The 15,252-nt window shown below is 37.1% G+C and overlaps 1 protein-coding gene across 2 annotated transcripts; it reads right to left on the bottom strand.

Annotated features, from left to right (window-relative positions):
* Positions 1 to 1,467: 1,467 nt before the first annotated feature.
* Positions 1,468 to 14,309, bottom strand: LOC133621578 (TBC1 domain family member 24-like). Of its 2 annotated transcripts, none has more exons than XM_061983695.1 (11): positions 14,076 to 14,309; positions 13,746 to 13,915; positions 13,377 to 13,638; positions 11,292 to 11,405; positions 5,729 to 6,145; positions 5,411 to 5,650; positions 5,174 to 5,329; positions 4,100 to 4,163; positions 3,904 to 4,002; positions 1,744 to 1,993; positions 1,468 to 1,679 (listed from the first exon to the last, which is right to left on the bottom strand). In XM_061983695.1, exons 1-11 carry the CDS (start codon positions 14,186 to 14,188, stop codon positions 1,495 to 1,497), a joined length of 2,070 nt encoding a protein of 689 aa, XP_061839679.1. In that variant the 5' UTR covers positions 14,189 to 14,309; the 3' UTR covers positions 1,468 to 1,494. The 2 variants fall into 2 exon arrangements, 1 of the variants encoding a protein (XP_061839679.1); XR_009817672.1 differs by lacking the exon at positions 1,468 to 1,679 and adding an exon at positions 3,575 to 3,671 and having other exon boundaries at positions 1,857 to 1,993.
* Between the last annotated feature and the right edge of the window lie 943 nt (positions 14,310 to 15,252).

Below are 15,252 nucleotides of genomic sequence, written 5' to 3'. Positions count from 1 at the left end.
AGTTGGAGACACACTCGATCATGTTTTTGATGATTTCTTTTTTAGTTCATCCACTTTTTCTTCTCAGCACTGTCCTTTACACTCACTTTCTGCGCTTGGAAAAACAAAGTTATGTCCATCTTTAGCTGTAAGCTAATGCTCGCAAGTAGGACCAGATGGCTTTGACATTTGCGGCGCCAACTAATGCAGGGATGCTTATAATTCTAACTAACTTTCAACTTAAAGCATTGCAATTAGCCGAGAGACAGCTCTTATCTCAAAACACTCTTAAATTGAGGTACTACTGTACTATCACACCAAACTTTTTTTTTTTGATGAATAACTAAAATATGGAAGTTTGTTTCCTTAAAAAAAAAAGAAATACTCCAATGGTAAGGCATGATTATGAGATAAAATGTCAAAACCATGAGTTAAATCCAAAATATGACATAAAAAGTCATTATTATGAGATTAAAAAAACACAATTAGAAGATAAAATGTTGAAATATGAGATAAAAAGTCATGATTATGAGATAAAAAGTCAAAATGATGAGCTATAAAGTCTTATTTATAAGAAAAAAATTATGAAATAAGAACGTCATAATTATAAAATGAAACATTGAAATGATGAGATTGAAAACCAAAACTACTGTGAATAACGTTTAAAGTATTTCTCAATGTACACTCAATCCATGTCTGAACAAGAGATCTAATAATTTTGACTTTTTATCTCATCATTTCGATTTTTTTATCTCGTAATTATGATTTTTTAATCTCATAATTATGACTTTTTAATTTCAAAATTTGGACTTTCTCCTTTCATAATTTCGACTTTCTTCTGTCATAATTATGACTTACCATTGGGGTATTTTTTGTGTGTGGCGGAAACACAGTAAAGTTAAAGTTAAAGTTAGTTAAAGTACCATACTAGGTGTGGTGAAATTATCCTCTGCATTTGACCCATCCCCTTGTTCCACCCCCTGGGAGATGAGGGGAGCAGTGAGCAGCAGCGGTGGCCACGCTTGGGAAGCATTTTTAGTGATTTAACCCCAAATTCCAACCCTTGATGCTGAGTGCCAAGCAGGGAGGCAATGGGTCCCATCTTTATAGTCTTTGGTATGACTCGGCCGGGGTTTGAACTCACGACCTCCCAGTCTCAGGGACTGGACATAACGGCATACAGTTCACATTAAAATCTTTATCACATTGCCGACACATTTCCACTATTTTGCTGATAAAAATAGACAAGAAATGTAATTTAGCTTAAAGGTCACATGGCAGCACGTTCTATTGTTTGTCCATAAACACAAACTGACACCCAGCCTATTGTACAATATGCGTGGGTTTGTAAAGTCCTGCAGGGCGTGTGATGTGACGCTATAGACAACTCTAGTAACATTCATCTTAACACCAGGAATAGGAATGAAAACACACATAGATGTCATTTTCTTACATGAAAACTAGTATAACATAAAGTCAAAGTAGACATAAAAGTCAAAAAGTGATGTATTTTTTTCAGACATTTTGCTGGGATGAAAAACAATGAGAAAAAGAAATAGAGTTCTGGATTCCCCACACTTCCAGGGACTGGATCTTAAAATGTCCTTTGCAGAGCGGCGTACTCTTGAATGTGTCACAATGTTCTGTGAATCCTCCCTCCAAGTCTTCTTGAAGGCAGATAGCGTGGCCTCCGTCTCCACCTTACACAAGACAGCATGACACCCCGCCCGTAATGAACCCCCGCTGTGATGTCTTTTTACTTACCGACAAGGAGGCGCTTGCTACTGCCTGCTATGAACTTGGAGGCTTCTTGTTCCTTGGATCTCTTCGGCTCTTTAGTGGTCATCGGTTCCTCAGAGGGGGCGGTGAAAGGAACTGTCAAGAAGCTGGGGTCCTGGGGCGTCCCGGCTGGACATGTGAGAGTCGGGGGGATGTCCTGAGACTGCTGAGGGGACACTTTCCTGGTCATGATGTTGACCATGGCTCGCTGGTAGCGCTCCATGCTGGGACGGAGCTGAAAGATCCATCATATTTCTTATAAGTAACAAGTAGGGGGGTCAAATGATTCAAATATTTAATCATAATTAATCGCATTGTCTGTAGTTAACTCATAATTAATCGCAAATTTACTAGAATTTTTTTTTTAATCATTAATTTAGTGTAGCTCAGACCAGTGGTTCTCAAACGTTTTTCACCAAGTACCACCTCAGAAAACACTTGCCTCTCCAAGTACCACCATAATGACCATAATTTAAATACAGTAGCCTGGTAGGCCTAAGTATTCATTGAAAACAAGGCCACGGTTTTAATATTTTGGGCCACTGTAATATTGCACACCCTTTGAACAGTAACACTATGTTTTGAACATTGGAAAATACAACAATGAACTGTAATCAAGTGATTCTTTAGTGCACCACAAGCTCGCGTATGCGTACCACAGTTTGAGAATCACTGCCTTAGACAGATCATTTTCAAGGTGTTGATATTGTAAACATGGGACTGGACAGTTTGTTTGCTTAATGCAACTTTAATCAAACATAATGCTGATATATATATATATATATATATATATATATATATATATATATATATATATATATATACTGTATATATGTATATGTATGTATATGTATATACATGTATATGTGTGTATATATATATGTATATAAGTACATACATATGTTTATACATATATATATATATATATGTATGCATATATGTACATACATATGTATATACATATCTATATATATATATATATGTATGTATGTATGTATGTATGTATGTATATATGTATGTATATGTATATATTAATAAAGTATATGTATGTTTATGTATATATGTGTATGTATGTATGTATGTATATATATACAAGTATATATTTATATATATGTATATATATGTATATATATGTGTATGTATATGTATATGTATATATATGTATATGTAATATGTACATACATATATATATATGTATATACATATATATATATATATATATATATATATATATATATATATATATATATATATATATATATATATATATATATATATATATATATATATATATATATATATATATATATAACACCCCTAACAAATAGTACATTGTAAAAATTGGTTTAAATCAAGAATCCTGTTGAATCGAAAATTGATTCGGAATCAAATCTTCACCCCAGGAATTGGAATCGGATTAAATCAGTGCCCAAAGATTCACACTCTTAGTAGCCACTCCTTGTCAAGTATCAAATTATATAACTCTGAAGCGTATACCTGCACAACTAAGGAATAAAAAAAAAGCTATCATGGTAATATCAGAATGTTTGGATGCTAACTTTAGCATGCTAGCTGGATAACGTCAACTAACGAAATATATGACTCTAAGGTGCGAACCTGCACTATGAGATAAAAAAGTTAGCATGCTAATGTACTAACATTAGAATGCCAACGTTTAACATGTGTCAGCTACTAAATTATATGACCTTGAGGTGTATACCTGTAAAAGTAACTAAAAAGATAGCATACACTAACATTAGCAGGCTAACTATTAACATGTGTCAAAAACCAACTTATGTAACTCTGGGGCGTATACCTGCAAAATTAGCGAAAAAAGCTAACATGCTAACCGTTAGCATGCTAACCGTTAGCAGCATGTTTCAACAAACAACGTATATATCCCAAAGGTATACCTGCAAAAAAGAAGAAAAAAGGAAGCCATTCAGTGTGCATTTCTCATTTTCAATTTTTGCCGTTTGTTCCAATGTTTTCCCACACCTGGCATACATTAATTGCATGTCCCAAAAAATTTGTGGCCTTAAAAAAAATGTGTGTGAATTCATTATTGCCACGTTAACTTTGACAGCCCTAATAACAAGAGGATTAATGCAATTTTATTATAATGGCAATGAGAGTATGACTCACCGTAAAAACGAAACATTCACAGGTTCCAAAAAATGTGAGTTTATTTGAGTCATATTTGTGCCTTTCTGTCATATCCGTTGAAATGAAGGCACCAAAGACCTTAAAAATAAAAAATAAAATTGGAAAATGTCATGACAATTGATTATCAGAGGCTTCAGACAAAGCAAAAATGACATATTTATATAAAAAATGTTACCTCTTCATCCACAGTTTTGATGATCAACACTGCAGGTTCATGTCCCTCCACGTAAGAGTAGAATCTATAGGAAATGAAGCTATACTTAACCATTTTCAGGGCAGTCAATCGATCGCAACTGGACAGTTCGATTTGTCTAAGAAGACGTTTTGCCTCTCACTTGAGTTGACTTCTTCAGTTCATTCTCATAGAATTAAACTGGTCAGATCTAGTCTTAGACTCAGATTGGCCAGATCTAGTCTGGATTAGATCCGACCAATCTAAGATCTAGTCTTAGACTCATATTGGTCAGATCGAGTCTAGATTCGATCCGACCAATCTAAGTTTAAGACTAGATCTAGTTCTGACCAATCTAAGTCTAACACTAGGTCTGACCAATGTAGTCTCGAATAGACTAGATCTGACCAATCTAAGTCTAAGACTAGATCTAGTTCTGACAAATCTAAGTCTAAGACTAGGTCTGAACCATCTAGTCTACACTAGCGTAGACCTGACCAATCTAAATCTAAGACTCGGTCTGACAAATCTAGTCTGGATTAGACTAGATCTGAACAATCTAAGTCTAAGACTAGGGCTATTCTTAACCATTTTCAGGGCATTCAATCGATTGCAACTGGACTGTTCGATTTGTTTTAGAAGACATTTCGCCTCTCACTTGAGTTGGCTTCATCAGTTCATGCTCACAGAATTAGACTGGTCAGATCTAGTCTTAGAATCAGATTGGTCAGATATAGTCTACATTCGATCAGATCTAGTCTTAGTCTCAGATTGGTCAGATCTAGTCTGGATTAGATCCGACCAATCTAAGTTTAAGACGAGATCTAGTTCTTACCAATCTAAGTCTAAGACTAGGTCTGAACTATTTAGTCTACACTAGCGTAGCCTTGGCCAATCTAAGTCTAAGACTAGATCTAGTTCTGACCAATCTAGTGTAAGACTAGATCTGACCTGTATGTATATACGTATAGATATATATGTATATATATATAATTTAAAAAAACTTTTTTTTTGGACTCTATATACATACAGTATATATAGAGTCAAAATGTTTGGACACCACTCGAATTGACTTACGATGCGAGACTTCCTCCGTTTTCCGTTTTGCTAAAGAGCTTAATGGGACTGAAAAGGGCAAAGCGTTCTGGTATCCAGGCCCAGACCACTGACATCTCAGTCCCTGTCACCACACCAGAGCTCAGGTTGTTGAAGTCCACTGTATCCACTGACTGCCTACAGAATCATAGTAAAATAACATTGTTGTGAGCTGAAAAATTGTCTAAAAATATGAATTGACTTTTCGGTTTCCCTTACCTTTTCTGGTGAATGCTGACCCCTTTTTGCATGAGGGAGACCTTATTGGCTTTGAACAGGAGATTGAGCTCCCTCCTTGTCGCAATTGGAACCATGAAAGCTCGTTCCAGAAGATTCTCAGCCGTGCAGTGGCGATTTACATTCTGCACGAACCGTTTCATATCCGTGCGGAAATCCTCTACGTCTGCAACTCGAGATGACACAGAGACTTTGTAGAGGCTGAGCAAAGTCAATGCCACCCTGCAAAGTATAAATGCAAAGTTACCTTGTTATTCTCAGGTTTGGGGTGGTTTGAATGTAAACAAAACAACGCCAAACCTGTAAAGAACCTTGTAGCCCTCCAACAAGTAGACATCCAGTACTCTGATAGCATATGTAAATGGAAGATCAGCAAAGATCCACATGATCCAGTCAGAATAGAACTCGAAAAGGTTCTGGTGAGAGCTGGCAATCAGCTTCCGGATGCCCCGGCAACATCTGTTTGCAAGGTCTCCGAAGGTCATGCACGAGGCTCGGTATGTGAGGAAGGTCTGATCAATGTAACGCTTGTTCGGGTCGTTGTAGCAGATCAGTCTGGATACGCTGTAGAAGCATTCGGCCTCATCCTGGCTGAAGTGTAAGATGAGTGAGACCAAAGCAGGAAGGATGGGGCAGAAGTTCATGTCTGGGAAATATCTCCCCAGGCAGAGAAGAATCTTTTTCACAGAATTCAGACCCGCTTTGTTGAGACAGTACCTGAAAAAAAGAAATAAACCAATCGCACTTCAATTTTCCAATTAGTAAGCATGATTTTGGAGGAATTTTGCCCATCATCAACAATCACAAGGTGAGACAACAACACCCGTCTCTCTCTTTTTTGTGTGTTGTAAATAGTAAAAACACTGCTACCAAGAGGCAGGTGACAACACAGTTATTAGATATTAGGGGATTGATCTATTTAGTCTATAAAGCCCTCTAAAACAGGGGTCTCAACGTTTTCCAGGCCAGAGATCCCCACGCTAATGGAGCGAAGGAGTGGGGTACCCCTTACTTATATATCTTGTATGAAAGTATGATTGAATTTTACATTAAACTGGTCCTAAAGGTACATTGTTATTGTGCAATACTGATGATATTCAAAAAATAATTATATAATGCCGCTAATAACTAGCTGGCAACTAGTGCACTAATGACTAATTGACAACCAACGCTCTAGTCACTAGCTAGCAGCTGGTGTGTTCATCGCTGGCTGACAACTAGTGTGCAAATCACTGGCTGGGAACTAGCACACTAATCGGTAGCAGGCAACTAGCGCGTTAATCGCTAGCTGAGAAGGAGGGTGTTAATCGCAAGTGGACAACCAGAGCACTCATTGTTAGCTGGCAACTATAGCGCTACTTGCTAGCCAAAAGCTAACGCGCTGATCGCTAGCTGGCAATTAGAGTGTTTATGAGTAGCTGACAAATAGCGAGCTAATTAGCTCACTAACGAGCCAATCTCTAGCTTTCCACTAACGCGCTGATCTCTGGCTGGGAACTAGTGCTCTAATCGCTAGCTGGCATCTAACGTTTTAATTGCTAGCTCACAAGTGGGGTGTTAATCGGTAGTGGACAACCAGACCGCTAATTGTTTGCTGGCAACTAGCGCGCCGATCGCTAGCTGGCAATTAGAGTGCTTATCAGTAGCTGACTAATTTGTAGCTGGCACCTAACGAGCCAATCTCTATCTTAAAACTTGCTCGCTAATCTCTGGCTGGGAACTAGCGCGCTAATCGCTAGCTGGCAACCAGCGTTTCAATTGCTAGCTCACAAATGGGATGTTAATCGCTAGTGTACAACCAGAGCGCTATTTGTTTGCTGGCAACTAGATCGCTTATCACTAGCTGACAACGAACACGCTAATTGCTAGCTGGCAACTATAGTGCTAATCGGTAGCTGACAAAAAGGGGGCTGGTTGCTAGCTGAGAACTAGCACACTAATCACTAGCTGACAACCAGCGAGCTAATTTCTAGTTGGCAACAAACAAGCCGATTGCTATCTTACAACTGCCACGCCAATCGCTAGCTGACAACTATGGCGCTAATCTTTAGTTGGCAATTAGCAGGCTATTCGCTAGGTGACAACTAGAGCACTAATTGCTAGCTATCTTGTATAATTATTATTAGAGATGCGTTAAAATGTAATATCGGAAATTATCGGTATCGGTTTTATTATTATCGGTATCGGGTTTATTTATTTTTTATTTTTTTATTTTATTAAATCAACATAAAAAACACAAGATACACTTACAATTAGTGCACCAACCCAAAAAACCTCCCTCCCCCATTTACACTCATTCACACTCATTCACACAAAAGGGTTGTTTCTTTCTGTTATTAATATTCTGGTTCCTACATTATGTATCAATATATATCAATACAGTCTGCAAGGGATACAGTCTGTAAGCACACATGATTGTGCGTGCTGCTGGTCCACTAATAGTACTAACCTTTAACAGTTAATTTTACTCATTTTCATTAATTACTAGTTTCAATGTAACTGTTTTTATATTGTTATACTTTCTTTTTTATTCAAGAAATTGTTTTTAATTTATTTATCTTATCTTATTTTTATTTTATTTTTTAAAAGTACCTTATCTTCACCATACCTGGTTGTCCAAATTAGACATAATAATGTGTTAATTCCACGACTGTATATATCGGTTGATATCGGTATCGGTTGATATTGGTATCGTTATTTAAAGAGTTGGACAATACCGGAATATCGGATATTGGCAAAAAGCCATTCTCGGACATCCGTAATTATTATTTTATCATGATGATTCAATCACATTCAACTATACGACAGTGTTTTGGCTCAATGTCAATGTGTATTTAAAAACATTTACATTTGTGGAAAAGTTGTGGGGGGGAAATATAAAATATATATTTCTTTTAAATCTACCACAAATGTCATGGCTCCCCTGCAGTACCTCTGCAGAACCCCTGGGGGTCGCATGTACCTCTGTTATAAACCTCTGCTGTAAAACATTCCAAAACCTCCAACAACGTTTTGTTAGTATATATTATGTAGTAACAGGCACATTCATAATACCATGTAATATTTGCTGTATTTTGGTCATGTTAAGCATTACCGTAACTTCTTCCTGGGTGCATTGATTTCAGAGAGCACATAGACGCTATTTCTTGCAACAATAAAGACTACTACTAATTGTGATAATAATGACTACTTTGGGACAAATGATAATGCAGAATCATTTTTTTAAACTGAAAATGCAGCAGATGAGCTACACGTTTTAGTAGTGGGATGGTAAGCAGATTGAGCTACAATGATGTATATACAGCAGTGACGTGCAGTCACTGGAGGCAGGTGAGGCGGGGCCTCACCTGCCATCATGGAAAGAAAAAAAATGTAAAAAAAAAAAAAAATATATATATATATATATATATATATATATATATATATATATATTTTTTTTTTTTTTTTTTTTTTTTGTGTGTGTGTCCCAGCTTCTCAGGCAAATCATATAGTTGATGTAAATGCCCATGTCGGCTGTTCAGATTTACTTTACAAAAGAGAAGTGTAGGATACTTCTCTTGTTGCCTTATTTGTATTTGACTTTATTAAATGTATTTATATTATCATTTAGTGCAGCCGGGCCGGAGCAGGAGGGGATAGAAAGAGAAAAAAAAAGAAGACAGAGGGGGAAATTGTGGGGACAAGAGGGGGATTAGACAGAGAGACAAAAACAACAACAGCAAACAACAACAACAACAACAACAATAGAGCAACATCAGCAAATATGACATGTACAAATATGATGGTAAAAGTAATAGCAAATAAGCAGTTAGCGAAAAATAAAAAATAATACAGAAATGACAATGAGCATTATTACACTACAAATGGATCAATACAAATACCAATAGAAATAGCGCTATTGATAATGAACAATACCAATAATTTACCTTTATTATCAACAATACAGTTGTTTAAATGCAACAATACATATACGTAATGATAACTTGAGATACGAAAGAATGCAGAAAAATGGAGGGGGAGAAAGAGAAGCAACCTACATTAACCTTGTAGATTGTTATAGTCACAATAGGTTAAGCTTTGTCAGTGTGCCATGTGTTACACCCAGTTTACCCTAGGGCAACAACGTTAATATATGTTTGATGAAACGTGATTATGTGCATGAGTGTAAGTATGCATATGTACTTGTATATGTACAGAATGTGTATATGTGTTTGTACAATGAATGTATATGTACAGAATGTGTATATGTGTTTGTACAGTGAATGTATATGTACAGTATGTACATATACATATAAAATATATTTTGTAATTAAATTGTTAAATGTATCCAGTGATTATACTATCGAGTTATTTTCACCAGTTTTAGATTATTTTTTATTCAAAGTCGCTGAATTTTCACATTTGCCATTCAAATACTGAGAAGAGACCGTGCGATGATCAGCAGCCAGTTGAGGCACGTCACTCAGTTGTGCCTCAACATGGATTGCGGACTCGGCTAACTGCTGGCCTGCTGTGCAGTGAGACCGTATTGCTATATGAACTATATTATACATTTCCATAGTTTAGTTAGCTGAGGTATATAATGTACAGTGTATTTTGTCAACAACTGTATGTGTGTAACGTATTTCTTGTGCTGAGCGATCAAAAAACTGCTGCGAAGACGCACTGGGTGAGGCTCGCAGTAATCCCGCCTCCTGGTGGTAGAGAATGCACTCCCGCCGTAGAATGCACGGGAGTGTTATATCAACTAAAGCACACACTTAAACTTTCCACGTGCAAGATTGAATCTATTTAAAAAAGTTATTTAATAAGAAGCCAAAAAGTGCAAAAACAATAATGTTCGTGTTGGAGGAGTTGTGAACGACTGCAGGGCCACAACATTATGTACACCTGCAGACTGCAGCACGGATTCATATTTCATTCATTCACAACTCCTCTAACACGAACATTATTGTTTTTGCACTTTTTGGCTTCTTATTGAGCTGCTGCATTTTTTTGGTTGGGTTGTTTATTTCTTTTGAGTAACTTACTTCTACATTTCTAAAAGGGGAGGAATGTAGTAGAGTGATCTATGTTTGTCTGTTGCCATCTCCTGGTTAATGTTGGCTATAGCGTACTGTGGTTACTTTTTGGTTGGCCAACGATTTACGTCACAAGCACATTCTGAAAATTTACAAATCATAATGTTGTTGGGTTTTTTTTTTACACTTACATGTTGCGGTTGATAATATTTTATCTTTATTTGTCGCAATTTATACTTTCTCAATAAATTATGTGATAATGTTCATCAGTCAACTCATTGGTGTTCATTTTCATTCTATCAAGATAAAAAAATAATATCAAAATCAAATTACAGGATGTTACTTATGCAGTTTGCTCATTTTCCTCAACTGATGTACTAACATCATGTGGTTTTTATTGTTTTTTTTTTTTACATATATAGCATAATCTGCAAAGATACACATTTTGCTATTGTGACATCTAGTGGACACATTTAGAACAGCAGTTTCTTTAATTCAAAAATTTCAGCTCTTTTTTATACTTTGCAAACTCATCCTGCGGGCTGGATAAAACCTGTACGGCCGTACGTTTGACACCCCTGGCCTAAAGCAAACAAATTGTCTCGTCTCATGTTGATAGTATTTAAAACTTAAACGTTATGTGTTTCAGGAAAACGTTTAAAAGATGAAACTGTCCGTCTGCGATTAATCGTGATTAATTACAAGTTAACTACAAAATATGACTAAATGTTTCAAAAGTTTGACAGACATAGCTTTTACCCATAAATATTCTTCACATCTATGAAGTGATGTATTCTGCTTTATTCCCATAAGCCAAACAACTCATAAGATGTCCAGAATACCTTGGTATTTCTCCAGCCTCCATGTACTCTGGAACTGGGTGGTTGCTGAGTTTTTGTTCTCCAAAGAGCTTTTTGCACAGTTCATAGTAGACATCTCTTTCAGGCGTGACACACCTACAGTGCAAGACAGAGTAAAGTAAGTATGAATTCAAAGTTCAATGGTTCCAATTTAGGACAGGGGATTTCTGTGTATAGACATCTTGGACCGTGCATGCTCGCTATTTGCTTTTTTGGTTTATTTTGGCCTTGTCTGCCAATCACCCCCTGCCTTTCTGTTAGGTTTTACCAAGTTATCTTTGGGTGACCGGCGACTTTGTCCCACCATTCCGTTTGTACAAAACATCAACCCTTTGCTTGTAACCTGGGGATTTTCTGTCACTCCGGTAGCTTTTTTGTCATTTCCAGAAATGTTCCATTGTTTTTCCTCACTACGATGATCAACCATGAAATAAATACAAAAGCCTTCATCTACAGCAGGGCTATTCAACCGGCTGCCGGGTAATAATCGGGCATGGGAATGACAACTTGAAAAGACTTCAAAACTTGGGACACAATTTTTGCTGCAAATTCCTAAAAACACTTTGGTGCCCCTGTTGTGTAGAGTAACTTGGACCACGGTAAACATATTGGCAGATCCTTACATTGACATTTTAACCTTGCGAGCACACACTAAAAAATGCTGGGTTATTTTGATAACCCAATTTATGAGTTGCCAGTGTTGGGTTCAATTTTGGAGTTATTTTTATGAAGAGCAATCAATTTTTTGGGTTATAAGGGTATTATTTTAACTCAACCTCTGGGTTTTCATAATTATGAACCATTTTTGGGTTGGTTTTTTAACGAGTAACGCATTTTTGGGTAAAAGGCTTTTTTTTTTGGATAAAAAAGTCACTTTTTTCTTGAAGGGAATTTTATTATGGATTAATCTCATTAACATTATTTAAGGGGACGGCGTGGCGAAGTTGGTAGAGTGGCCGTGCCAGCAATCGGAGGGTTGCTGGTTACTGGGGTTCAATTCCCACCTTCTACCATCCTAGTCACATCCGTTGTGTCCTTGGGCAAGACACTTCACCCCTTGCTCCTGATGGCTTCTGTTTAGCGCCTTGCATGGCAGCTCCCGCCATCTATGGGTGAATGTGGAAATACTGTCAAAACGCTTTGAGTACCTTGAAGGTAGAAAAGCGCTATACAAGTATAACCCATTTATCATTTATTTACAATCACCCACCATTGAGTTAGCATAACTCAACTTTTTGGTTAAATAATTCAACCCAATTTGGTTGGGAATAACCCAACATTAAGTTATCATAATAATAATTCAACGCAAAAGCTGGATTGAAAAAAATTAACCCAAAATGTTGAGTTAAAATATCTCAAATAAGGGGTTCGTCCTTTTCTGAACCAGCAGTTGGGTTAAAATTTAACCCAACATTTTTTAGTGTGCAAACATAGAATGCTGGAGACCAAACTTGTGATTTACATAACTGAGACGTTCCTCAATGCACCCTTATTAGTCCTCTCCTTTTTGGCACTCTTAGGTTTTTTTCATAATGTGATTCATCTAATGTGTTGCTGTAGCTTGTTTACTACGGATGCAGTCAGTAGTCATTGATCGACTTCTTTAGTTATACTTTAGTGCTCCTCAATGTTCCATTATAGGTCCTCTCTTTTTCATCCTTTGGGCTGTTCAACTGGTGGCCTAGGAGTTCAGTTCAAAACACTTGTGAGAGACTCACATTTTTGCAGAAGGTTCCTAAAAAACAACAGAGTGCTCCTGTAACTCTGGCATAATAAATAGACAATTTCTACTGTAGAAGACGCTGGTTCTTATATAAAAAAAATAAGGCTAATAGTGAAGGGTCGTTAGCTTTCTGGAAATGTGGCCCCCATAACAATTTAGTTGAACATCCCTGATCTGCAGTGTATCACATTGCTCTGATATAATTTCCTGAGTAGCCATGGTTGTATTATCTAGAAATTGCGGTTTACCAGCATTGCAGTTCTTAATGTTTCCTACGGCATTCCAGTTCTGCAAATGCATCTCCTGCGGTATGCACATGCATTCTCCAAACTTTGAGCGCTAACCTGGAATGGATGCCGTGAATGATGTGATAGTAAGCCTTTGCTCTCAGTGTATGAAGAATCGCCCAGAATCCTCGTCGGCCCATGGCCTTCAACTGGGGGTGCTCGCTCTCAAGTATCTGCTGGTACCGAGCCGCAGCTTCCGGATCGATTTTCTCCCAGTCCACAAACTGGCCATATTTCATCCCAGAGCTGGAGCAGATCTCCCAGTTGTCAGACTCTGAGATAGTCATCATGGACACAGACTTCAGACTACCTTTGCTACCTGGGCAAAATGATACAGTGTTTATTTGTATTCAACATATCCAAAAAGAAAATGAAAAAAACAAAACAAAACAAAAAACGCAGCATTAGGCAACAATATGTGCTTACCATTAAGATCTCTCGAGAGTGAGTGCTTATTGAGTTTAGAATTGGACTTTTCGTTTTTGCTTACAGGATGTTGTATGGTGACCGCTTTGTGCTTCAGTGCACTAGTCGTGGTCACGCTTTCAAAATCGTTGTCGGAGCAAGGCTCCGATGTTTCATAACTGTAAAAAGACCTAGAAAGCATGATTTTGGATTAGCTCATGAATCAATAATCCGTCTCACTCATAATGTCCAGGTTCATGCCAGTTGTCAACCACTACACAACCAACGGCACTGATTATTGTAATTCCATTAAAATTCTATCAAACCCAAATGGATTATAAAAGCTGATACCTGGAACGAGGTCTCTGGAAAATGTCCTCAGTCTGTGTCTGCACACCGTAATTCTTGCAATCCTCTGGGCTGTAATAGGAGTGAGACCTCTGTCTGCTTCTTCCTCCCGTCATGGTACTCAAGTCTTGGTCCGTGGATGCGTACAGAGAGATTGAATTAATATTTCCACAGTTGGAGAACTCTGGCAAGCTTGAGACATGAATCAGGTCAAGCCCTTTGCATTCGAGAAATGAAATGCCTCGTTACCTACACACGTTCAGAGCTTCAGGATCTTATATAGGCCAATGGGTGGGGAAGCATAGGGCTAAGGGCTTGTTTGTGGTGACCTAATGCCTAGCACGTGAAAGGTTGCACTTCTGTTCCGGAATTAAATCTGGCAACATCAAGTGTCTCCTTCTCAGAAGAAGGTAATCAGCGTACTGAAGACATCATCTCCAATAATCTTATAATAAAATGCAATTTGTATGAATGGAGTAACACAAACGTTTGTTTAGAAAACACAAATTGTGATTTGATCCTATGTTGTCACAATAAAGTATTGCTATATGCAGTTTGTATAATAGGTATGTTTTAAGAATTGCATGCATTTGCATTACACAGAATAAAATGTATTTTAAATTAACTAAAAAAAGAGAATTCCCAATTGCTGGTAAAAAGTAAACAACGGCAGTTCAAAATAAGTTTGTACACAATTGTAAGTACTGCTCTTTCTGTGAACTCGTGTAAGATCAAAATGCCAAATAGGACTTTTCTAGGAAATCTTGAAGAACTTATTATTAAGTACAACATGTGTCTGTTTGGATCCAAACACAAGCATTGTTTAGTCATGAAACATTCAACCATCACAAGTATCTCACATGTGGGCTACACACTGAGGCTGAAAAACAAATTGGTCAACTGCATGTGTAAAGTTATTTATTTATTTATTTTTAATCCGCTTCCTTCATATAATTTGTCCTGAAACAGTTACTGAGTTTTCTTTGTTGTATTTTATACATGTGCTATATTAAAACATGTTTCTTCTATTTTTCAAGAGTTTGTATATTTTTTAAGTATGTTTATTGCACTGCAGCGCTGGTTAAGAACAGCATTTCATTATCTTCTATATACTGTGCGTATATGCTCTAAAAATGACAGATAAAGGAATCTAGTTTGAAAATGTATGTTTTTAAAGCAA

This window comes from Nerophis lumbriciformis, linkage group LG25 (genome assembly GCF_033978685.3).
Source record: "Nerophis lumbriciformis linkage group LG25, RoL_Nlum_v2.1, whole genome shotgun sequence".
NCBI lineage: Eukaryota > Metazoa > Chordata > Actinopteri > Syngnathiformes > Syngnathidae > Nerophis > Nerophis lumbriciformis.
The sequence above is the reverse complement of the archived record's forward strand: the minus strand, read 5'-3'. Positions and strand labels throughout refer to the sequence as shown.